This window comes from Scyliorhinus canicula, chromosome 26, assembly GCF_902713615.1.
Source record: "Scyliorhinus canicula chromosome 26, sScyCan1.1, whole genome shotgun sequence".
Lineage (NCBI taxonomy): Eukaryota > Metazoa > Chordata > Chondrichthyes > Carcharhiniformes > Scyliorhinidae > Scyliorhinus > Scyliorhinus canicula.
The window spans coordinates 17,219,876-17,244,566 of record NC_052171.1 but is presented as its reverse complement, the minus strand read 5'-3'; the positions used below and the strand labels follow the sequence as shown (position 1 = coordinate 17,244,566).

Genomic DNA, 24,691 nt, shown 5'->3' with positions numbered 1-24,691 from the left:
ACCTCCATAAGTTCGACAAGGCACAAGTCAGGAGTGTGATGGAATACTCTCCACTTTCTTCGATGAGCGCAGCTCCAACAACACTCAAGAAGCTCAACACCATCCTTAAGCAGCCCTGCTTGATTGCTCCCCCTTCCACAAACATTCATCCCTCCACCAGTGCCACAAGTGTGTACCATCTACAGGATGCACTGCAGTAACTCACCAAGGTTCCTGAGACAGCACCTTCCAAACCCACAGCCACCACCATCTAGAAGGACAAGAGCAGCTGATACCTGGGAACCCCACCACCTGGAGGTTCCCCTCCAAGTCACTCATCCCCCTGATTTGAAAACATTTTGCCGCTGGGTCAAACCCCTGCAGCTCCCTCCCTGATAGCACTGTGGGTGTACTGACATTACAGGGACTGCAGTGATTCAAGAAGGCAGTTCACCACCACTTTCTGAAGGGCAACTAGGGTTGGGCAATAAATGCTGGCCTAACCAACGACCCATATCCCGCAAATTAATTTTTAAAAACACGACAAATTGGTGTTCCAAGTTACCCCGATGGGTTTTGGGTTTTAACATCAGTGGAGGTTCGTAAGTCCTGCCGTCTGGAATTCTCTCTCTACATCCCTGTGCCTCACTGCCCTCTGGCACACATTCTAAAGCTTTCTCTGTGAAGTTTGCTGTTTCAACATCCTCCCTCCCCGACTCACTTCACCCAAATTATTTATCCCCTTCATAGTCAGCTTTTGCTCAGCTCTGTGAAACATGTGTATCTGTGGAGCTGTTTACAAGTGAAAGCTTTTATAATTATAGTGAATAAGGATCATTCAGTGCGAGGAGAGTCCCTTAAGTTTAATAAGGCATTGGATAAAGTTCAAGTTGTGCAGTGTTGAAGAGAGTGTGGGATTAAGCGGATTAAGAGGCAAAAAGTGCTAAATGGCCAAAGATCTGTTCAGTTAAGTAACTTATGGAGGTCTGCGGGAGGCATGATTTGACCTTTACATGAGTCAAAAATTGTGCTGCGTAAGGGCCTTCCAGTGAAGTACAGTATAACATTGCATGCTCCTCCTGCAGGATGTGGGTGGTGAGGGATACCACCGGTGTTCCCGCTGACTATACTGCGGGAAGTGGACCCAACTCCAGCTCCTCAGAGACCATGTTAGGGAACGGGAGCTGGAGCTGGATGAACCGGATCATCCGGGAGGCAGAGGGGATAATAGAGGAGAGTTACAGGGAGGCAGCCACACCCAAAGTACAGGACAAGAGTAGCTGGGTTACAGTCAGGGGAAAGAAAACAAACAGGCGGACAGTGCAGGGATCCCTCAACGCCGTTGCCCTTCAGAACAAGTATACCGTTTTGGATGCTGTTGGGGGGGGGGGGGGGGGGGGGGGGGGGGGGGGGGGGGGGAATGACCTACCGGGGGAAGGCCCCAGCGGCCAGGTCTGTGGCACTGAGTCTGGCTCTGTGGCCCAGAAGGGAAGGGGGAGAATAGAAAAGCAATAGTAATAGGAGATTCAATGGTTAGGGGAATAGATAGGAGATTCTGTGGTCGCGAGCGAGACTCCCGGAAGGTATGTTGCCTCCCGGGTGCCAGGGCCAGGGATGTCTCGGATCGTGTCTTCAGGATCCTGAAGGGGGAGGGGGAGCAGCCAGAAGTCGTGGTGCACATTGGTACCGACGACGTAGGTAGAAAAAGGGCTGTGGAGGTAATAAACGAGTTTAGGGAGTTAAGCTGGAAGTTAAAGGCCAGGACAGACAGAGTTGTCATCTCTGGTTTGTTGCCGGTGCCACGTGATAGCGAGGCTAGGAATAGGGAGAGAGTGCAGTTGAACACGTGGCTGCAGGAATGGTGTAGGAGGGAGGGCTTCAGGTATTTGGATAATTGGAGCACATTCTGGGGAAGGTGGGAGCTGTACAAGTAGGACGGGTTGCATCTGAGGGGCACCAATATCCTGGGAGGGAGGTTTTCTAGTACTCTTCGGGAGGGTTTTAACTAATTTGGCAGGAACCGAACTTTTAGTCCAGCAACTAAGATAGCCGATGTTCAGGACGTCAAAGCGTGTAGTGAAACAGTGGGGAAGGTAACATTGACAAAGGAGAGTACTTGCAGGCACGGAGATGGGTTGAAGTGTGTATACTTCAACGCAAGAAGCATCAGGAATAAGGTGGGTGAACTTAAGGCATGGATCGGTACTTGGGATTACGATGTGGTGGCCATCACGGAAACTTGGCAGAAATGGTTGTTGGAGGTTCCTGGTTATAGATGTTTCAATAAGATTAGGGAGGGTGGAAAAAGAGTTGGGGGGGGGGGGTGCATTGTTAATTAGAGATAGTATAACAGCTGCAGAAAGGCAGTTTGAGGGGGATCTGCCTACTGAGGTAATATGGGTTGAAGTCAGAAATAGGAAAGGAGCAGTCACCTTGTTGGGAGTTTTCTATAGGCCCCCCAACAGCAGCAGAGATGTGGAGGAACAGATTGAGAAACAGATTTTGGAAAGGTGCAGAAGTCACAGGGTAGTAGTCATGGGTGACTTCAACTTCCCAAATATTGAATGGAAACTCTTTAGATCAAATAGTTTGGATGGGGTGGTGTTTGTGTAGTGTGTCCAGGAAGCTTTTCTAACACAGTATGTAGATTGTCCAACCAGAGGGGAGGCAATATTGGATTTGGTAATTGGTAATAAACAAGGGCAAGTGATAGATTTGTTAGTGGGGGAGCATTGTGGACATAGTGACCACAATTCTGTGACTTTCAGTTTTGTAATGGAGAGGGACAGGTGCATGCAACAGGGCAATTGGGGGAAGGGTAAATACGATGCTGTCAGACAAGAATTGAAGTGCAGAAGTTGGGAACATAGGCTGTCAGGGAAGGACACAATTGAAATGTGGAACTTGTTCAAGGAACAGATACTACGTGTCCTTCATATGTATGTCCCTGTCAGGCAGGGAAGAGATGGTCGAGTGAGGGAACCATGGTTGACAAGAGAGTTGAATGTCTTGTTAAGAGGAAGAAGGAGACTCATGTAAGGCTGAGGAAACAAGGTTCAATAATGGAAAGGGTACTGAGGGATAGGATTTCTGAGCATCTGAAAAGATACTGCTTGATTAGGAATAGTCAGCACGGATTTGTGAGGGGTAGGTCTTGCCTCACAAGTCTTATTGAATTCTTTGAGGAGGTGACCAAGCACGTGGATGAAGGTAAAGCAGTGGATGTGGTGTACATGGATTTTAGTAAGGCATTTGATAAGGTTCCCCATGGTAGACTTATGCAGAAAGTAAGGAGGCATGGGATAGTGGGAAATTTGGCCAGTTGGATCAAAAATTGGCTAACCAATAGAAGTCAGAGAGTGGTGGTGAATGGCAAATATTCAGCCTGGAGCCCAGTTACCAGTGGCGCACCGCAGGGATCAGTTCTGGGTCCTCTGCTGTTTGTGATTTTCATTAATGTCTTAGATGAGGGAGTTGAAGGGTACGTCAGTAAATTTGCAGGCGATACGAAGATTGGTGGAGTTGTGGATATTGAGGAGGGCTGTTGTCGGCTGCAAAGAGACATAGATAGGATGCAGAGCTGGGCTGAGAAGTGGCAGATGGAGTTTAACCCTGAAAAGTGTGAGGTTGTCCATTTTGAAAGGACAAATGTGAATGCGGAATACAGGGTTAACGGTAGGGTTCTTGGCAATGTGGAGGAGCAGAGAGATCTTGGGGTCTATGTTCACAGATCTTTGAAAGTTACCACTCAAGTGGATAGAGCTGTGAAGAAGGCCTATGGTGTGCTCACGTTCATTAGCGGAGGGATTGAATTTAAGAGCCGTGAGGTGATGATGCAGCTGTACAAAACCCTGATAAGGCCACATTTGGAGTACTGTGTGTAGTTCTGGTCACCTCATTTTAGGAAGGATGTGGAAGTTTTGAAAAAGGTGCAAAGGAGGTTTACCAGGATGTTGCCTGGAATGGAGAGTAGGTCTTATGAGGATAGATTGAGGGTGCTAGGCCTTTTGTCATTGGAACGGAGAAGGATGAGGGGCGACTTGATAGAGGTTTATAAGATGACCAGGGGAATAGATAGAGCAGACAGTCAGAGACGTTTTCCCCGGGTAGAAGAAACCATTACAAGGGGACATAAATTTAAGGTGAATGGTGGAAGACATAGGGGGGATGTCAGAGGTAGGTTCTTTACCCAGAGAGTAGTGGAGGCATGGAATGCACTGCCTTTGGAAGTAGTTGAGTCGGAAACATTAGGGACCTTCAAGTGGCTAATGGGTAGTTTTGTGAGGGCCACGAAGAATCCAGCACGAGTTTTCAGGATACAAAGAAATAACATTTATTGACAATAACATATATATATACAACAGCAGCAGCAACTTCCCTTGCTGCTCACTCCTCTCTCTCCCTGGTTCCAAACTGGCCAGCTCTATTTATGCAGGGAGTCAGCTCATGATTTCGCCGCCCCCCCCTCATTGGGGAAGCTCATACTCCCAAAGAATTGTGGGATTGTCATTAGTCCCCAGCCAATGTTAAACAGGCAGATTATAACAGATTAACATGGATTAAGGTAGAATGATGGGGTGTAGATGAATTTGTTCTTAATCTCGGACAAAAGTCTAGGACAACATCGTGGGCCAAAGGGCCTGATCTGTGCTGTATTTTTCAATGTGCTATGTTCTAACATTTGCTGATCATAGCAATCTGGTATGGTCAGCGAAACAGGAGAACAGGTAGTAATGTTCAAAGGAAAGAATTCTCACTTAGGTAAATGCAGCAAAATCTGGACAATATCCAGGCTTGGGCTGACAGGTGGCAAGTAACATTCATGCCACACAACAGCTAAGCAATGACCATCTCCTACAAGAGTGAATCTCACCACCACCCTTGACATGCAATGGAATTACCATCACTAAATTCAACATCCTGGGGTTAGCATTGACCAGAAACTGAGTAGGCCAGCCGTATAGATACTGTAAATACAGAGTCTAGGAATCCTCTGGCGAGTAACTCACCTCCTGACTCCCCAAAGCCTTTCCACCATTTATAAGGTACAGGTCAGGAGTGTAATAGAATACTGTCCATTTGTCTGGATGAGCGCAGCTCCAACAACACTCAGGAAACTCAATACCATCCAGGACAAAGCAGCCCCGCTTGATTGCTCCCCCGCCCACATTCAAACACTCCACCAGCGATGAATAGTAGCACTTCAGGAACTCCTGCAGCACCTTACAAACCTATGAACACTACCATCTAAGGACAAGGGTAACAGATACCTGGGAACCCCACCACCTGGAGGTTCCCCTCCACGTCCCTCACCCCCCTGACTTGGAAATATATCGGCCGTTCCTTGACTGTCGCGGGGGCAGCATCCTGGCGCCGCGGCCAGTGGGGGCTATGGGTGGTTGGTGGGGCAGACGGACACACATTCCAGGCGTTGACAGGGTGATTAGAACCCCCTCCCTGCCCTGGCCAGCCGAGGCAATGGACGCCCTCCCTGCTCTGCGGGCTGCCCCCCCCCCCCCCCCCCCCCCCCGGTTGCCACCCTCCAAGCACTGAGGCAGCAACCCCAGTTCCCCTGGGCTCTTTCCCTCTGAGCGAAGATGGCGACCCACCTCCTCGGGTCCCCACAGCAACTCCTCTGACAGTTTTTAAAAAGGAGTACTCATCCACACCAGCGTGCTGGGGAGGCGGTTAGATCACGGGGAGGCCGTCTGATCGGGAGTCGCTCCTGGTAATTGTTTGGAGATTGGACTTAAGTAGTTTCTTGCCACGCTAAGGCAGATCCAGATTTTGCCAAGGCAAGCGGGCCGGTTAGATCGGCAACAGACCGGCGCCCGGTGCAAATCTCGCTTTTGGCCCCTCCCGCGATATAACGCAAGACGACCATTAAATCGCGCCCACTTTCTCATGTCCAAAATCCCTTCAACGAATAGAGCAGGATTAAAATGGAAGCATTATATTTTGTCTCACAAAAATGTACATTGTACAATTTTGTTACAGAATCCATGACGTTGTTCAAATTCTTCCCTGCATAATTAATGATTATGTTTTGACAAATTGTATTTTTGCAGTAATTATGTGGCAGATGTTTCTTCGCTGTTACATCGAGAGGACGATGTGGAGGGCATTGACAGTAACACTAATTGTAATTTTATGCTAAAACATTGAAACACAATTTAACTTTCATGTTGAATTATCCCTGTTACTATGAATAACTGGACAGTGAAGTGAGTTGTACGTACCGGACTAAACAGGAGTGCCAATTAGAACTGCGCAATGAAATGCTTTCTATTCCTTTCTCTGGGTAATAAATTACTCTGTCTCAGGTAACATTGCAAAGTGAAAAAAAAGAAAAAATGATGTCCCTTTCTTCCTCGGACTCTGCCTTTCTCAATTTTATAAATTTAGCGATTTGAGACTGCCTTCCTCTTTGGACAGAAATTTCAGACCCACCAAAATCAGGAAGGGATGTCCGTGGACAGGACTCAGATATACCAACACCGATCAACTTGTTTCCTGACCCTATTCCCAGTGTCAGCAATTTTAGCCCAAACACGCTCAGGGCCCATGAAGCAGGGAGCCAATGAAACTTGTTCCAACTCTATTTTGTTGGAAATATTTTTAGTCGAGACATTTTCCATTTTCAACCAGACACAACAAACACTCAACTTTATACAACCTGTATAATAAACTATCCCCACAAACCAATCCCCAGTCCCTCTTTTATGCAAACCCCCCCCTTTTTCCCTATCTACCCCCTCCCCACTTGCTGACGGCTCCCAATTCTCAAAGAAGGAGATAAACAGCCTCGACCTGTAATAGAACCCCTCCTCTGACCACCTGATGGCGTACTTAATTGTTTTCCAGGCACAAAGGGGACGATTCTCCGATATTGAGGCCAAGTGTTTGCGCCGTCGTGAACACCGTCGCGTTTCACAACGGCGCGAACAGGGCCCGGGCACGACCTATCCTGGCCCCCACAGGGGGCCAGCACGGCGGTGGAGCGGTTCACGCTGCTCCAATGCACAGTTGGGCCGCACCATCCTGTGCATGCCCAGGGAACATCTTAGGCGCGCCAGCCCCCTACCCAACATAGAGTCGGTGTTCAGGGGCCAGTCAAGGCGGAATGTAGGCCCGGGGGGGGGGGAGAGGCCGGCCCGCCGATTGGTGGGCCCCGCTCGCGGGCCAGACCCCTTTGGAGGCCCCCCCCGCTCCTCCGGTGAAGGACCCTCCCCCCGCCCCCTCCCCAACAGGCCCCCCCCTCCAGCCTTCTCGACGAGTACCCGCCGGCAGCGACCAGATGTGGACGGCGCTGGCTGGACTGTCATTTATTTCGCCGGCCATCCGGGCTGGAGAATCGCTGCTCGCCGTTTGCGACGATTCTCCAAGCGGCTGCTGGTTTGACGGGAGTGGGAGAATCGCGTGCGGGGGTCAGGGCGGCGTGGTGCGATTCGCACAGTGCCCCGGCGCATGCCACCCAAGCAGAATCCTCCTCCAGACTATCTGGGAGAAAGGCCAATATATCGGCCTTTTTCCTCTCCTGTAGCTCCGGCTCATCCGATACCCCAAATATCGCCACCCACAGACACAGAGGCACAGTGAAAATTTCTGAGACATGTCATGATATGCAAACATGCAACCAGTGAACACTCAGAATAGGACACAACCAATGGGCAGTCAGGACACTCAGAGGTGGCATCACCACAAGGGGGCATGACATAAACACTATAAAAAGGATGAGGCACTCACACCCTGCCTCTTTCCACAGACAGACACCTAGAGAGTTAGACAGGGTTGATCAGCAGCATCACACCCCAGCACGTGACTTAGAGCAAGCTGGTACAGTTAGACTGAGTTACTACAGTTAGATTAGCAGAGAGTCAAACTCATTTGAGAACTGTGATAATAAATAGTTCAATAAACACGTTGAACTCATTTCAGAGTCTGGAGCATCCTTTAGTTAAGACTGCATCAAATAGCAGCCTGTGTTCTCCGAAGCAGCAGAACACAACAACAGTCTCGAAAAAGGAAGTCCAGAACTTTGCCACCTTACGGCAGGACCAAAACATGTGCAAGTGGTTAGCCGGCCCCCTTGAACATTCGCATCTATCCTCCACCCCCGGAAAGAACCCAGTCATGCGTGTTTTAGCCGTGTGCGCTCTGTGAATCAGGCTCAGTCTCGCACACGAGGAGGTACAGCTTACCTGGTGTGAGGTCTCACTCCACAACTCCCCCTCAAATGCGCAAACCTACTCTTCCTCCCATTTTTTCTTTGTCTCCTGCAGCGAAGTTCTCCCATTCCATATCTACTGCCCATAGATACCAGAGATATTCTCTTCCTCTATCTCATGCAAATACACTCCCTTATCCATCAGAGAAGGGGACGGCAACCGAGGAAACGTAGAAAGCTCCGTCCGAACAAGGTTCCTCACTTGTAGATACCTGAACCCATTCTTCTCTGCAAGCTGGAACTTCTCCACCATTACCCCCAGCTCCGCAAAACTACCCTCCACGAACAAATCCCTGAACCTCTCTACCCCCTCCCGTTCCTAAACAACTAAATCTCTTCCCGCACAGAGTGATGCACTTAAGGCAGACTCTTATCTGTTTTCATCTTATTCCTGGAACAAGACGCTAATCTGTTACCAGGGCCTTCCACCTTGATGGACGCCACTCCATCAAGCTGGGCTGACCAGCTGTATCCCCCACTCTTACTGGTGTGTTTGGAAGGATTTGCAGGCTGACACACTCAACCTGTTTGACCTCGTGATCAACACATCTTCCTCAGCCATCAAGTCCTGTGGTGACACTCCAACCCGGAGCTTCTGGCTCAGAGACAGGGACACTACCTACTGCACCACAAGAGCCTTGTTCAGCAAATTGAAAGCAGATCCTCCATTCCTCCTGGCACAGGTTCAGGCAAAAACTGCCAGAAAGGTGGATTCCCCCTCACCCCATTACAATGTTACTCTTGCTGCTTTCTGTATCCTTTGTTGACATTGCTTTTAGAAAGTAGATGAGAGGGAGCCTTCATGTTGAAGAATTCTCTTTGTAACTTACCCTTTAATGCATCCTGCTGCTCCTGTCAAGCTTGGAGACCTAGCTTTGAGAAGCTGCCTTCCACCCTTTATTGGTCAGCAAACCCTGCCTCTATGTCAGTCCAGGAGACGCATCTGTGAAAATCACAGCACGGTGATTATTTTCCCACCAGGTGTTGTGGAATGTGCTCGGTCTAAACTCTAGCAAGGAAGACCTGCAGGTGCACCAGGGTATTAACTTCATAACCAGTTTATTTACACCATTTACAGTATGTACACAGTGGGTGACAGGGAAGACACATCTCCTTTCAGAGTTGTTTGGCTGCTGCCTCGTGCACCTAATAACGTGAATGCTTGATGCCATCATCCATTCTGTTCACCCTTTATATTGCCCAGGGGCAGGTTTGGGAACGGGTTCCCGCTCCAAACGCAAACATTCTCCCCTTGATCTCTCTGTCTCTCAGGATATGAACCTATGAACAATGGGTATGAGTCGGCCATTCAGCCCCCAAGCCTGCTCTGCCATTCAATAAGATCATGGCTGATCTGATAGTAATCTCAAATCTGCATCCCGATAACCTGTCACCCCCTTACTTATCAAGGATCTGTCCACCTCTGCTTCAAAAATATTCCAAGGTTCTGCTTCCAGTGCTTTTTCAGGAAGAGAGTTCCAAAGAATCATAACCCTCTGTGTGAAACAATTACAACTCTCTCTTCTCTGTTTCAAATGGGCGACCACTTATTTTTAAGCAGTGACCCCTGGTTCTAGGTACTCCCACAAGAGAAAGCATTCTCTCCACATCCACTCTGTAAAAAATGTTTTAATTAAGTCTCGTCTTACTCCTAAACGCCAGTGGATACAAGCCTAACCTGTCCGACCTTTCCTCAGGAGACAATCCACCCATTCCCGGTATTAGCCTGGTAAATCTTCATTGAACTACTCCAACGCATTTACATCCTTCCTCCAGTAAGGAGATCAGTATTGTACACTGTACTCCAAATGTGGTTTCTCTACTGCCCTGTATAATTGAAATATAACCTCCCTATTTTTGTAATCAATTCCCCTCACAATAAATAATACCATTCTATTAGCTTTCCGAGTTACTTGCTGTACCTACATCACCCTGTGTGATTCATGCACGAGGGCACACGGATTCCTCTGCATCTCAGTTCTCTTTATTCAATAAGCTTTTTTTTTTACATCTTCCTGCCAAAATGGACAATTTCACATTTCCCCACATTACACTCCATTTGCCAGGTCTTTGCCCAGTCACGTCAGCTTGTGCATCTTTGTATAGCCTCCTTATGTCCTGTTCACAACTTACTTTCTTCCCTGTTCATCAGCAAATTTGGCAACCATCCCTTCAATCTCTCCGTCCAAGTCATTTCTCTAAATTGTAAACAGTTGAGGTCCCAGCACTGATCCCTGCGCTACACCATTTACTATATCTTGCCAACCTGTAAAATACCCATTTCTGCCCCTTCTCTGCTTCCTGTTAGCCAGCCAAGCTTCTATCTGTGCCAACATGCAAAGTGTCTCCAGATATAACTCTCACACTTTACATTGCCACTTTAATATCTGTGATTAATTTTAATATTCTGTCTCTCTCACTCTCTCCTTCCCTGTTTCCATTTGGCTTCTTTGTGCCCAGCGCAGTTCCCATTTCTGAATGCATATGCATCCAATTATTCTGTCTTTCTTCAGTCGCTAACATAATTTCTTTTCATTTCTTCAATTCATCTTTCATTTTCTTATAGAAACATTAAAAATTATGAAGGGAATAGATAGGATAGATGCGGGCAGGTTGTTGCCACTGGCGGGTGACAGCAGAACTAGGGGACATAGCCTCAAAATAAGGGGAAGTAGATTTAGGACTGAATTTAGGAGGAACTTCTTCACCCAAAGGGTTGTGAATCTATGGAATTCCTTGCCCAGTGAAGCAGTTGAGGCTCCTTCATTACATGTTTTTAAGGTAAAGATACATAGTTTTTTGAAGAATAAAGGGATTAAGGGTTATGGTGTTCGGGCCGGAAAGTGGAGCTGAGTCCACAAAAGATCAGCCATGATCTGATTGAATGGCGGAGCAGGCTCGAGGGGCCAGATGGCTACTCCTGCTCCTAGTTCTTATGTTATGTTCTTATTTTGTATCTCCCTCATATTTCCTTTTTCTCTTTGACGATCTGAAGCCAGACTCTTGACTGGCCCAGGGTGCAAAGGTAGACTCATCTCTGCAAAATGCTGAAACTCCCGTCAAAGCTGTTCAATATTGGGGCGGCGCAGTGGTCAGCACCACTACCCCATGGCGCTGAGGTCCCAGGTTCAACCCCAGCCCTGGGTCACTGTCCGTGTGGAGTTTGCACATTCTCCCCGTGTTTGCGTGGGTTTCACCCCCACAACCCAAAGATGTGCAGGGAGGGTGGATTGGCCACGCTAAATTGCCCCTTAATTGGATTTTTCTTTTTTAAAAAGCTGTTCAATATTGCACTGTGCAGAGGCAGTGAGTTGGGGTGGAGTGGAATGCAGGAAGTGTAGCTCACTGGCTGGACAGATCTTTCAAAATGGGTCGGTTCCTCCTATAAAAGCAGGCCAGGTGCAAGTTGTATACTTCTGCTCTCCATTCCTGAGCCTGGAGTTAAAACTTTCCGCCAAACAGGAACAACAAGCAATGCTGTCAAAATGCTCTCAATACATTGCCCATTTACGAATGTCCTGTCTTGTATTTAAGCAATTTACTCGTTGACCTCCAGCCTGGGTACCTTTCTTTGAACTGAATTTTCGCTTAACTGGCAGAGATCCATTAATGCTGCAGTGTTTGTCGATGGCGTTTGGAGAAATGCCTTTGGTGCACAGGTGCCTGTTGTGACGTGGCTTGCCATCATCGTGTGATCACTGAAGCGAGTAAAGGATTCAGGCCGAAGCCATTGAAACTCTTACACGGAACAGGTGGCACACTTACCTCTGTCTCAATAGGTCACGGGATGTGAGCATATCGTGTAAGGCGTGCTGCACACTTGGCAGGAACTACCTTTAGCTGATGCAATGAAGATGGTTCAGCTCCTTATTGGTGCTCCCTCAGAGCCTCGGCAATATGGTTGTGTAAGAAACCCAACTTTGGGTATCCTTGCTCATTGACGAAAACGAACTTCAGTACGACGACTGACTGTGCACTCTTTAAAATGCCATTGTGGTACTGAATTTTAAACATAACCTTGTTTGTGCTGTGCTTTGGGAGGAAAGTAACTGAGGATTTACATTATTGGGAAACCGAGCAAATGTTTGGTTGGCCAGAAGGCGTTAAAAGCATCCAAATGGTCAAGCATTGTAATGATCTCTGTATGTAGTAATACATGATCAAGTAATGTTAAGCAAGTCCAGGCAAATGATCACTAGATGGCCACACGACCAAGACCTATAAAAAGGTTTCCCCGCTCTTTCCTCAAGGAGAGTGTGTTAGGAGTGTGGAGAGTACCGAAGGGAAACAACTAAAGAGAAGTTAACGGATCTTAGTATATAGCATCTTATTTAATAGTTTGATCTATAGTTATTTGTTTGTTTACCAGTTCAGTATTGAAGTAAAAAGAACTCATTCAATTATTTTGTCATCACCTGAAAGTCTACGTCTATATTTCAACAACTCAGCTAGACAAAAAGAGTAGTAATGTGTTATAAAATCATAATATAACAGCTGAAATCTGAGCGAATGTAATGTTATGACCAGGTTCAGAGAGCTGGACAATAGGTTTGAAAAGTACAAATATGTCCAACTACCCACTACTTCAAAAACACCTTGCTCACAGCCCCCACAAGCAAAGTAAAAGAACTTAAAAACTTGACCAAGTTAAAAAAGAAATTCAGAAAGAAATTGCTGGGAAACATGTTTCCAGCTGAAGAGTGACTTTCGACAATAGCTTCTGGGTCTTGGACTTTGCACTGGATCACTAGGCCCGCAGTCCTGGGTGGTCAATTCAATTTCCTGTTAGACACAGCGGCGTTAACTCAGAATCCTCTTTAAGAGGTTTGCAGAAATGGTGGGTTTCTCAGTCACAAACAGCTCTGCTTTGATGAGAGGGTTTTCGGAGAAAGTGAAAAGGGGGTAAGGATGTTGCCCCTTCTGTTTCCGTGGCAATCTTTCTGTTACATCCAAGAGCTGGGTCATGTGACCTCTCTCTGGTTTCAATCTTGGCCACTCTCTCTGAGCCCTCTGATCTCCACAAAGTAGCTTGTGTCCTCTGCAAATACAGCTGCTGTAATCCAGAGTCCCAGAAGTGTCCTTTCAAAAGATTCAACACACACTTGTCACTTGAGGAGGTGACAAGTAGGTTAGACCAGGGAAACCCAGTGGACGTGGTCTATCTGGATTTCCAAAAGGCCTTTGATAAGGTGCCACACAGGAGGCTGCTGAGTAAGGTGAGGGCCCATGGTGTTCGAGGTGAGCTACTGGCATGGGTTGAGGATTGGCTGTCTGACAGAAGGCAGAGAGTTGGGATAAAAGGTTCTTTTTCGGAATGGCAGCCGGTTCAGTGTTGGGGCCGCAGCTGTTCACCATATATAATGATCTGGATGAAGGGACTGGGGGCATTCTAGCGAAGTTTGCCGATGATACGAAGTTAGGTGGTCAGGCAGGTAGTGCTGAGGAAGTGGGGAGGCTGCAGAAGGATCTAGACAGTTTGGGAGAGTGGTGCAGGAAATGGCTGATGCAATTCAACGTGAGAAAATGTGAGGTCTTGCACTTTGGAAAAAAGAATCCAAGCATAGACTACTTTCTAAACGGTGAGAAAATTCATAATGCCAAAGTACAAAGGGATCTGGGAGTGCTAGTCGAGGATTCCCTAAAGGTAAACATGCAGGTTGAATCTGTGATTAAGAAAGCGAATGCAATGTTGTCATTTATCTCAAGAGGGTTGGAATATAACCCTCTGGTTTATTACCCTCTGGTGAGCTGGTTTAGCTCACAAGGCTAAATCGCTGGCTTATAAAGCAGACCAAGCAGGCCAGCAGCACGGTTCGATTCCCGTACCAGCCTCCCCGGACAGGCGCCGGAATGTGGCGACTAGGGGCTTTTCACAGTAACTTCATTGAAGCCTACTCGTGACAATAAGCGATTTTCATTTCATTTCATTTCAAAAGCAGCGATGTGCTACTGAGCCTTTATAAGGCTCTGGTTAGGCCCCATTTGGAGTACTGTGTCCAGTTTTGGGCCCCACATCTCAGGAAGGACATACTGGCACTGGAGCGTGTCCAGCGGAGATTCACACGGACGATCCCTGGAATGGCGGGTCTAACATATGATGAACGGCTGAGGATCCTGGGATTGTATTCATTGGAGTTTAGAAGGTTAAGGGGAGATCTAATAGAAACTTACAAGATAATACATGGCTTAGAAAGGGTGGACGCAAAGAAACTGTTTCCATTAGGCGAGGAGACGAGGACCCGTGGGCACAGCCTTAGAATTAGAGGGGGTAAATTCAGAACAGAAATGCGGAGACATTTCTTCAGCCAGAGAGTGGTGGGCCTGTGGAATTCATTGCCGCGGAGTGCAGTGGAGGCCGGGACGCTAAATGGCTTCAAGGCAGAGATAGATAAATTCTTGATGTCGCGAGGAATTAAGGGCTACGGGGAGAATGCTGGTAGGTGGAGTTGAAAAGCCCATCAGCCATGATTGAATGGTGGAGTGGACTCGATGGGCCGAATGGCCTTACTTCCACTCCTATGTCTTATGGTCTTATGTCTAGCGATTACATGATAAAATGCTGCCTAGATCTTCCATGCCCGGAGGGAGGTCCCCTGTAAGATGCACTGGGGGACCCCTCATAGGTCCCCAGGCGAGAACTGCACAGGAATTGCCAAGAAGCTTCAACTTGTGTTGGGCCATTTCCCAGTGACTGGAAATCTTCAAAACTCCAATTTTGGATGGTTCCGGTTCTCTCAGCAGGTAATGTTAGAATGATTGAAACCAGGTCCAACTCCTTTCTCCCTATTTCAACAGTTGGAACGGGGTGGGGGGTTTTTGGGTGGTTTTCTTCTGACGCATCCCACAGCCTGAACTGCGTGATGTCAGGAACAATACGTATGTGACGTGGGCTTACCCACAGGAATCCCGCCTGGATTGCTGAGAGAGAAATGATGAGAGCAGTCTGAGGAGCTTGGCAACCTCTGGGACTGTTGAAGAGGAAAATAGAAGGATGGCCAGATGCTTCCAGGTCTTAGGGACCCTCAAGGTATCAAATTCTCTCCCTCCCTACCTTCCTTAGTGTTGCTATTGCAGAAAGGCTGGGAACAATGGTGTGTGGTATATTCCTTGGTGTTGCTATTGCAGAAAGGCCGGGAATAATGGTGCGTGGTATATTCTTGTTGCTTATACCTTACATCCAGTCACAGTCGGACACTCCAGTGGGATATCCCAGAAGATACAGTGGATGATGGAACTTCACTTCTGATGTCCACCAATCCTACACCCCTGTTCTCTGGTGTTATCATGAACTGTGACACCATCCAGAAGAAAGCAGCCATGCTTGACCATCATCCCATCCGCTCCCTGTACCACCGATCCACAGTCGTGTAACAGCCGTGATTGCCATCGATAAGATGCACTGCAGTAACTCACCAAGGCTCCTTCGACAGCACCTTCCAAACCCACAACCTCTACCACCTAGAAGGTGAACGGCAGCAGGCACATGGGAACACCACAAACTACAAATCTCATCCCTCTCGCCTGCCTTGGAACTATATAGCCGTTCCTTCACTGTGGCTGCGTCAAAATCCTGGAACTTCCAAATGGCATTGTGGATGTTCCTAAGCCACGTGGGCTGCAGCGGTTCAATGCCACCTTCTCAAGGGAAATTTGGGATGGGCGATAGAACTGTTGGTATAGTCCCATGCCCCAAGAAAGAATTTTTAAAACCTGCAGGGATGTTTCAGGATAACATTCTTCCCTCAACTAACATCACCAACAAAAATGAGGATTGAATGTGACCTTTACTGTGAGCAGATTGATGGCCAACTTTCGCTGCAAAACTACACAAATTACACAGTGAGAATTCTGGAAGGGTTGGTAAAATGCTTCGCAACTATTCCATTCTTTTATAGTCGGATATGTAGCAACAAGCTCTGATTTGAGTTCATTGAACTTTGCAAAGTGAATTGTAATCTCATTTTTTTTTAATGGTAATCTGTGTTGGTATAATGAAGCTTAAAATCAATATTATGTTGAACAATCATGATTTGGGATTTGTGGGTCTTCCAAGGCAGTTCCTGAGTGGATGGGGAGGTGGGGAGAAAGGGAGTGGTGGAATGGGAATAGGCATTCAGCCTCTCGATTCTGTACCAGCTTTCAGTGTGATCATGGCTCGTCTGTATCTCAACTCCATCCACTCTTGTCCAAGAATAAACTATCTCAGTTTTCACAAGGAGGGAGGACAGTAATGTAAACCAACGTAGCCAATCCTGTCTTTCTCCTGCCTTCCATGGAAACTGTATCTACCCAGTTCATGGGTGCTGACAATTGAAAACGTCTCAAAAACACAGGCTGGGAAGCCCCATTGTCCCGAATTCAGAGGTTAACACAGCAGCAGAGAAGCAGCTCTACAGGAAGTGCTAATGAAGATGCAGTTGGAGTGAATTCAGCACACGCTCCTTCAGATCAGCAATAGCTTCCTGACGCTTTAGAAAATGATCTATTTTTTCTTCTCTATTTCTGGGCAATTATTTTTCTTTGCTGAGGGCACTTACACAGTATTTTGCCAAGCTTAATCATCAATCCTTTGCTTATTTCCAATCACCTGCGCACACAAAATACATGTTTAACCAGGGCTAAAGTACTGCGCACGGGTCTGGCCACCATATTATAGGAAAGATGTGATCCCACCAGAGAAAGTAGAGAGAAGCTTCACTCAGATGTCAAGAGGAACGGAGAATTTTAAGTCTGAGAAAAAATTGGACTGTCTGAGGTTGTTTTCTTTTACCAGGGGGGGAGATCTAATTGTAATGTGTAAAATTAAGAGCGATCGTGATCCAGTGGTTTGAAGGACCTATTTTGAATGGCGCAGAGGTGAAAACTGGGGCCATCAAAGTAATCGGGAGAAGGGTCAGAGGGTTTTTTTCATGAAGAAGATGCGAAAGGTTTGAAAGTCACAACCTGAAAGGTGATCCAGGCAGAAACTTTCATGACATTTCCAGAGTGATGCACTACCAATTGACCACAGAAGTGAAGTTGTAGTCCGAAACTGAAGGCTTTAATAGACAAGATGTTTCCCCAGTAGCTCAGGTACAGAAAGGAAGCTGTGGGGAACACACGGGCTCTTATACCCCGCCTTACAGGGCGGAGCTACCTTACAGCTCTGACCAATGGGTGACTAGTGTTACATACCATTGGGCCAGTGAGCAGCGAGCCTTCTCCACCAATGGTGTCTCGGCATTGCTAGTTACCATAATACCTCTAGTCATACTACCACACAGGTTGCTTGCTTCCGCACTCAAACTGCCATAACCTACACGGCTACAAACCAATGTGGATGGGGGGGATACGGTTGCTTGGCTATTTTTCTGCTGACACGAACATGATGGGCCAAATGACCTACTTCTGAGCCTTAAATTTCCGATACTTCTGTGATGCAGAACTCTGCAGCTGCTGGAGTCTGAAATAAAAATGCTGGAAATGCTCAGCAGGTCAGGCAGCATCTGTGCAGCGAGGAATAGAATTAACGTTGGAGATTAGCGAGTGAGAGGTCATTGATGTAAAATGTTGGCTCTGTTTACCTCCCTGCAGATGCTCCTGACTTGCCGCATAGTTCCTGCAATTTTTTTAATATATATTTTCTTTTCCGATGAGCCGATTGGTAAATTCACCTTTATTTACTTCGTCCTTGTTTCTCTTCTTCTCTTGTAGGGCTGAGTGTTCGAGAGGTCCTCATCAATGTTTCCCGACAGCAAGTGGAAGATTTTCACGGCCCAGAAGATTACTGGTGCCTCTGCGTAGCCTGGAGTCAGCAGGGAACAACGAAGAGCAGGAAAGCAACAGTCCGAATAGCATGTAAGCAGAGAAAGAAAACGGTGATTACTGATGATCAATTGTTTTCACTTCAGCAAGACACACACAGACACACACAAACTGAAAGTCTGAACTTCGCAGCTCTCCTATTGTTATGCAGGTTTGGCTGCTGTAGGGTAGGTAGTCCATCAAACTGTGATTCTCCCTGAATAATTCCACACTGCGACAATGTGTGAATTACAGCGTGCAAGCAACCTCCAAGCGCAGCGTCGGACAACGGGGCCTGAATAATGCATGGGCCAGCTTCTGCACTTCAACAGACGTATAACCACACAGGCTTCCGAATGAGCACTTCCGAGGCAGAACTAGCAAGATATAAAATACCAAAATATTTCCCTTCTCTGCTCAGTTGGCCGATCGAGTCTGCACCGATTCAACAAAGAAACACTCTACCCAGATCCACTGCCCCGCCTATCCTGTAACCTAACCGGCACATCCATGGATACTAAGGGGCAATTGTAGCATAACCAATCCACCTAACCTGCACATCTTTGGACTGTGGGAGGAAACCGGAGCACCCGGAGGAAACCCACGCAGACACGGGCAGAAAGTGCAAACTCCACACAGATAGTCACCAAGGCTGGAATTGAACCTGGGTCCCGGGCACTGTGAGGCAGCAGTGCTAACCACCATGCCACCGTGCCGCCCTCACGTAACATAGGTCAGTCAAAATAGATTCCTGGGGATGGGTGTGTTTCATCTTCGAAGCGTGACTCAAACCAGATGATAGCAATTTGCCAGCCTGTTTTACTCCTCTCTCGATATTCTTTTCCATTGACTTGGACAGAAAATAAGATTGGGCAGGGTGTACAAAAAGGGGACTTATTTGTTCATCCTTTTTGACATTTTACCCTCAAGGTCAAAAGAAATGGGAGCATGAGCGGACTGTACCCGCATTGTCTTCCTTTTTTCACTCTTGCCTGCTTTTAATTGAACACAAGTCAGAGTGAAAGTAATGAATTAATAAGAGAATGATAATTCAAATAAAAAATAAAATTTTACTTTAAATAGTCGATGCAAAAATGTACAGCTTACAGGACGACTATCGCCCACGTCGCCCCCTGCACAAATGTGGCACTCTGTTTGACAATATAAGGTTGTTTATTCACGCAGGGTAGGCCAGGATTCTTGTCCGACCGCTTTAATCTTCAAATTTCACGGGCACGATTATCATCAGCAAGACACACTTCCACAAACGCTTTCCCTTTCTGGTCACGGCAATCCTGATGTTGTAGCTTCCCAGAGTTCCTTTTCACCTGACCGACCAATTACATCCCGGTTCACTGGTTGGCCACTTCTGGGAAAACACCCAGCTCTTTAGTGTCTCTGGGTTGTTGAGGTTTTAGATATTTTTAGCCAGCTGTCCCATCAACAGTTCCTGCCGCTTTTAATGCCAAACAGGACAACCTCTTCCTGAGAGTGCAACCCCCAGGTGTGCAAAAAGTCATGGTTCAGTACCAGTCTCATTCTCAGCAAGCACTCCTTGTTTTCTCAGTTTTTCAGTGAGTTTCAGACACGCCCTCACATTATTCCTGTTGACAAATATTAAGTGGTTTTGTTTAAGTGATATAACAATTTTTCTTTGTGAACTGACACAGTAATTTGAAGGTTGGGAAAAAAGTTCTTTATGAATGTATCAGCATTTACCGTGAGTCCCTGGGAGTGTGTCAGTATTTATACAGGATCTTTGGAAGTATTCCAGTATTTGCACGTGTTGTTGAAAACTCACCACTATTCTTAGAATCCCCCCTATACCAAATAGGGCCAACATTCTAAATGGTGAACAGGAATTCTCACTCACCGACTCCTGTGCAGGCTTCGGTGGGTGCTATTCAGGTCAAACTGTGTTTTCAAGTTATCGTCCGGTATAACCCATACCTTCACAGAAGATTTCATCTACTTACCACTTAGTAGCATGGATCCTGGGTCCCGCATTGCTAAGTAAGTAAAGTAGACTTTGGAATAACCACTGTTTCAGGTTAGAACTTTTAAGTTATTTTGTTATTATATCTTTTTCTTTTGAAAGCTGCAATCACTTTCTTTACAGAAAAGTAAAAAGATCTTGCTTCTGGATCCTTCTGGTTGGTTGAAGGGACTTTCAGGCCCACCTTGACATTCAATCTTCTTTAAAGTCTGGTCTTCTTCAGATGTATTCGCTGGTTAGCTCGGTTGTTGTGTCTTGTCGATCCCATGTACCGAGCTATGAGAGCTGGCTCTGCTGACTGTCTCTGAGCTGACTCTACCTCCTCTTTAAATTCGGGTCTTCCTTAGATGTATTAGCTGTTTTAGCTCGGCTACTTGGCTCTGTCCTTTTCCCATGACCGAGCTGACTGTAAGCTGACTCTGCTTGCTTCTCTTGTTCCTTCTCTGCCCCTTTCTCTCTCTCTCTTTCTCTCATTTTGGGCATGGTCTCAGCCCTCAGATCTGATTACATTGTCCTTTGTGATGTTCAAAACGCTTTGATTTCAAGAGGTGTTACTTTTAATTCCTGTCATTTCTGCAGTTTTATTTTCCAATTGTGTCCCCAGCTCATAATTTTGACTTTGATTTTTGCTTTAAATTATGTTTCTCGTAGACTGATAGTCTCCAATTTTCTTTAATTTACCTGATATCGGCAGAACTTCACACCTATATATTTGTCTCTCTAGTCATTCTTTTCTATCTGCTGATTTTACTTCAATGAAATGAAATGAAAATGAAAATCACTTATTGTCACAAGTAGGCTTCAAATGAAGTTACTGTGAAAAGCCCCTAGTCGCCACATTCCGGCGCCTGTTCGGGGAGGCTGGTACGGGAATTGAACCGTGCTGCTGGCCTGCCTTGATCTGCTTTCAAAGCCAGCGATTTAGCCCTGTGCTAAACAGCCCCAATGAAGGTGTGAATCATTACTTTTAGTGTAATCTATACATCCACTTGGTTATAACTTGAATGGTTTACATTTATCACCTAGCTCAACTGAAACCCTCATCCATGCTTTTCCAGATGCTTACTACGATGGTGAATTTAAATGAAGATGTGAACCATTGTTTTTAGCTTCATACAAAAGTCCTGTTTATTTGTTTGGGAGAATGAATCTGCATTTTATAATCCTGCTCTTTGCAGCTGCTGTTAACCCTTCGTGGGATCTTCCCCTGTATCCTCTCATGTTTCTCTCAGACCAGATATTGCCAGACTTCCATGTTTCAAATGACACATCTTTCCATATTATCAATTACACACGCGATCCCTGGGAATATATCAGCATGTACAACAGATCCTTGCGAGTGTATCAGTATTTTCAGGGAGTTCCTGAGAGGTATGCTTAGTTGGAAGGGGTCCTTGGGAGTGTGTCATTTACAGGAGGCCATAGGAGCGTTGGGCATGTGTCAGTGTTTGCAAGGTACTCTGCCAGTATGCCCAGAATAACCAGCCATTCACTGAGTGGATTCTGACCAATTTTATTTGCAGCACCGTGCTCTGTGTCACAGGGCTATCGTGTTCCAAAGGACAAAAGACTAGACACCGAAATGCTGAAACAAACAATGCTGAAATCGTGCAGCAAATCAGACACTTTCTACACCAGGGACAGACACGTGAACATCATAAAATGCAAAGGATCTGCTCCAATTAGATAATTCGAAGCAGTCAAATTGTGTGTTTTCCTATCCTCATCCTGTTGTGCAATCCATTGCCCTGCTGCGTTCAGAGTGAAATTGATGTGTGCCAGACACCACAATCAAGAGTGATGATGCTGATGTTTCAGAAAAGGGTTCACTGAAATCAGCATTTATCTGAGCAAAGGAACCTCGAGCAAACACTGTCTCTCCAATTACCATGTCAGCCAGCTTGTGATTCCTGTTCATCTCCTCATATTAGGTCATCAGTGTCAGCCATACTCTTCACCACTGTTCGTCCAATTCAGATCCCAACATAGCAATGAATCAGTCAAATAGATTTTAGTGGTTTGGAAAGGGAAGAAAGAGAGACCCTCCTGCAAAATTGTTGAGCAAGTGTGGCATTTGTAAACTGGATAAAAATAAACCTGTCCAATGAGCAGTCTGTTACTCTCTATACAGACTCAAGTCCATGTCAAAATTGAGCCGCCTGGTCATGAAATAGAAATAATCACACAGTGAAATTCTTTGTGAATGTTTCAAGTCTCACCTGGAAGACAATGCTCGCTCTTTCTGGAGCCAACCAGGGGGCAAGCTGTACGAGATCTGGTATTGTGCAACGAGATAGGATTAATTGATAACTTCATAGTGAAGTCACCCCGAGGTAACAGCGATCATAACATGATTGAATTTTACATTCAGTTTGGAGGAGAGAAGAATGCGTCCAAGACGACTGTTTCAAACTTAAGTAAGGGAAAGTGTCCAGTCCTGAAAGCAGAGGTAGTGAAAGTAAACTGGCAAATATGCTTAAGTGGTAGATCAACAGTTGTTAAATGGCAGACATTTAAATGGACAGACAGAAAAGACACACTCCAATGAGAAAAGAGAATTGCAAGGCAAGGGCCCATCATCTCTGGTTAACTAAAAAGGTTAAAGACAGTATTAAACTACAAGAAAAAGCATACATTTGCACAAAGGTGAGTGACAGGTCAGAAGATTGAAAAGAATATAAAGAATACCAAAGAATAACAAAAGGATTCCGAAGGAAAAACTAGAGTGCAAGAAAAAGCTACTCAGTCATATAAAGGTGGATAGTCAGACTTTGGAGAGAGCGAATGTCTCGGGAATTGGTAAAGTAGAGCTATGGCAGATGAATTAAACAGGAATTTTGAATTCTTTACTATGGAGGATAATAATAATAATAATCTTTAGAAGTGTCACAAGTACATTAACACTACAATGAAGTTACTGTGAAAAGCCCCTAGTCGCCACATTCCGGCGCCTGTTCGGGTACCCTGAGGGAGAATTCAGAATGTCCAGTTCACTTCAGAAGCACATCTTTCGGGACTTGTGAGAGGAAACCGGATATTGAGGAGACCGATGCACCACATTGTCACAGACTGGCTGGCACTGTGAGCCTCATTGTATCAGGCCTCTAGTTTGGTCCCAGGCCTCCGCAGTAGCATCATCAGCCAGTACCTCATGGGATAGTCCTTATCTCCTCCAAGCCAAGTCTGCAGACTGGGTGACCTTTGAAAATTCTAGGCATTTGTGATTCCCCAAGGATGGAGCTGTCATGCACGTTCGCTGGAAAACGAGAACACATGTTCATGAACCACATCTAGTGGTCACACACCAGCTGGACATTGAGGGAGTGGAACCCCGATCTGTTGATGAAGAGGTCTCCCTGAGACCATGGGTGGTAGAGAACGACATGAATGCAATTGATTGCCCCCTCCATCTGTGGCATATCAACTGGTGCCGAATCCTCTTGTCCTGCTAAACCTGCTGCAGTTTGAAATGTAAAGTCTGAGGGCCTTGCATTGACTGTGTCCATCACCTCACAGATGTAATTATGGGCCACTGCCTGTGAAATGTCACACAGGTCACCCATTGGGTTCTGGAACGACCCCGTTGCATAAAAGGTGAGAGCTTCATGGCCATAGGGAGAGGGTGTCCTCTGCCTCCATGTGGTGCCAAGTTGGAAATGATGTATTACAGGTACCCATAGTCTCCCTAGTGAGACAGAGTCTCCTATGGCACATGTTGTCCGACAGCTCATGAAGGACACTTGGGCCCTGTATACCCTCAGTCTCCTTCTGCGCCCTTGTGCCCCCTGATTGGCTGGTGCGGTCTCCAGCCCCTGAGCCTGGTTAGGGCCCCTGGTCTCCTGCAGCTGGACCTTCCTTGGGTGCCGCTGTTCAATGCTGCTGCAGACTGTGCTCCTCCAGCATTGTGATAAGAAGAATCGTCAGCTGAACTGGCTCCATACCGATGTCACTCAATTAGTTGGGTTGAGGAAGAGAGAGAGAGAGAGCGAGAGTCAGGTTGGGGTCGCTTCCACTTAACAACGGAACCTTCCCTTACCCATTGGCATCCCAGACCTGGAAACCACACCTTTTCCGGGCATCTAACCATCCAGACCTGTGCAGATTATGTGGATTGGCTAATCTAAATTGCCCCTTAGTATCCAAAGATGTGTAGGTTAAGATGGGTTACAGGGATAGGGCAGGAGAGTGGGCCTAGGTAGGATGCTCTTTCAGAGGATCGTTGCAGACTCAATGGGCCGAATGGCCTCCTTCTGCACTGTCGTGATTGTATGGATTATCATATTTACTCACTTTACAGGTACCATTCCATCGCCATTGAATGACTGGCCTGGGACTATGCCCTCGCCCAATCAGAGTCGCCTTTGGCCTTAATATCACTGGGGGTTCTGACAGGAGGTGTACATGATCACAATCGCTTATGGGCGCCCTGGACAGTGATGTCCGCCTTGGGGATGAATGGATCCTCAATGGCAGGCGCTGGGATCTGGGACATAAACAAACACAGTCCCTCTACATTCTGTGTACCCAAGGATTTACCCTTGAACCCTTGACTTTGAAACTGTGGACAGCTGATATTGTTAACGGTTAACTGTCGATGGCCAAATAGTTTGATGAGCATGAATCTCAGGAATGTTACAGGGCACAATTGCTTCCTGTCTCACAGCTAGGCAAAGTTAATAGTCACCCTTCTTACTCAGCCCCACCCA

The 24,691-nt window shown here is 46.5% G+C and overlaps 1 protein-coding gene across 6 annotated transcripts in view; it reads left to right on the top strand.

The window, feature by feature from the left end:
• LOC119957330 (netrin receptor UNC5D-like) overlaps window positions 1–24,691 on the top strand; it is a 464,604-nt gene that overhangs the window by 312,803 nt on the left and 127,110 nt on the right. For all 6 annotated transcript variants that reach the window (XM_038785226.1, XM_038785223.1, XM_038785222.1 and 3 more), the window contains one exon: window positions 17,900–18,043. In XM_038785226.1, the coding sequence (XP_038641154.1) occupies window positions 17,900–18,043 (144 nt within the window). The remainder of the gene's footprint in view (window positions 1–17,899; window positions 18,044–24,691) is intronic.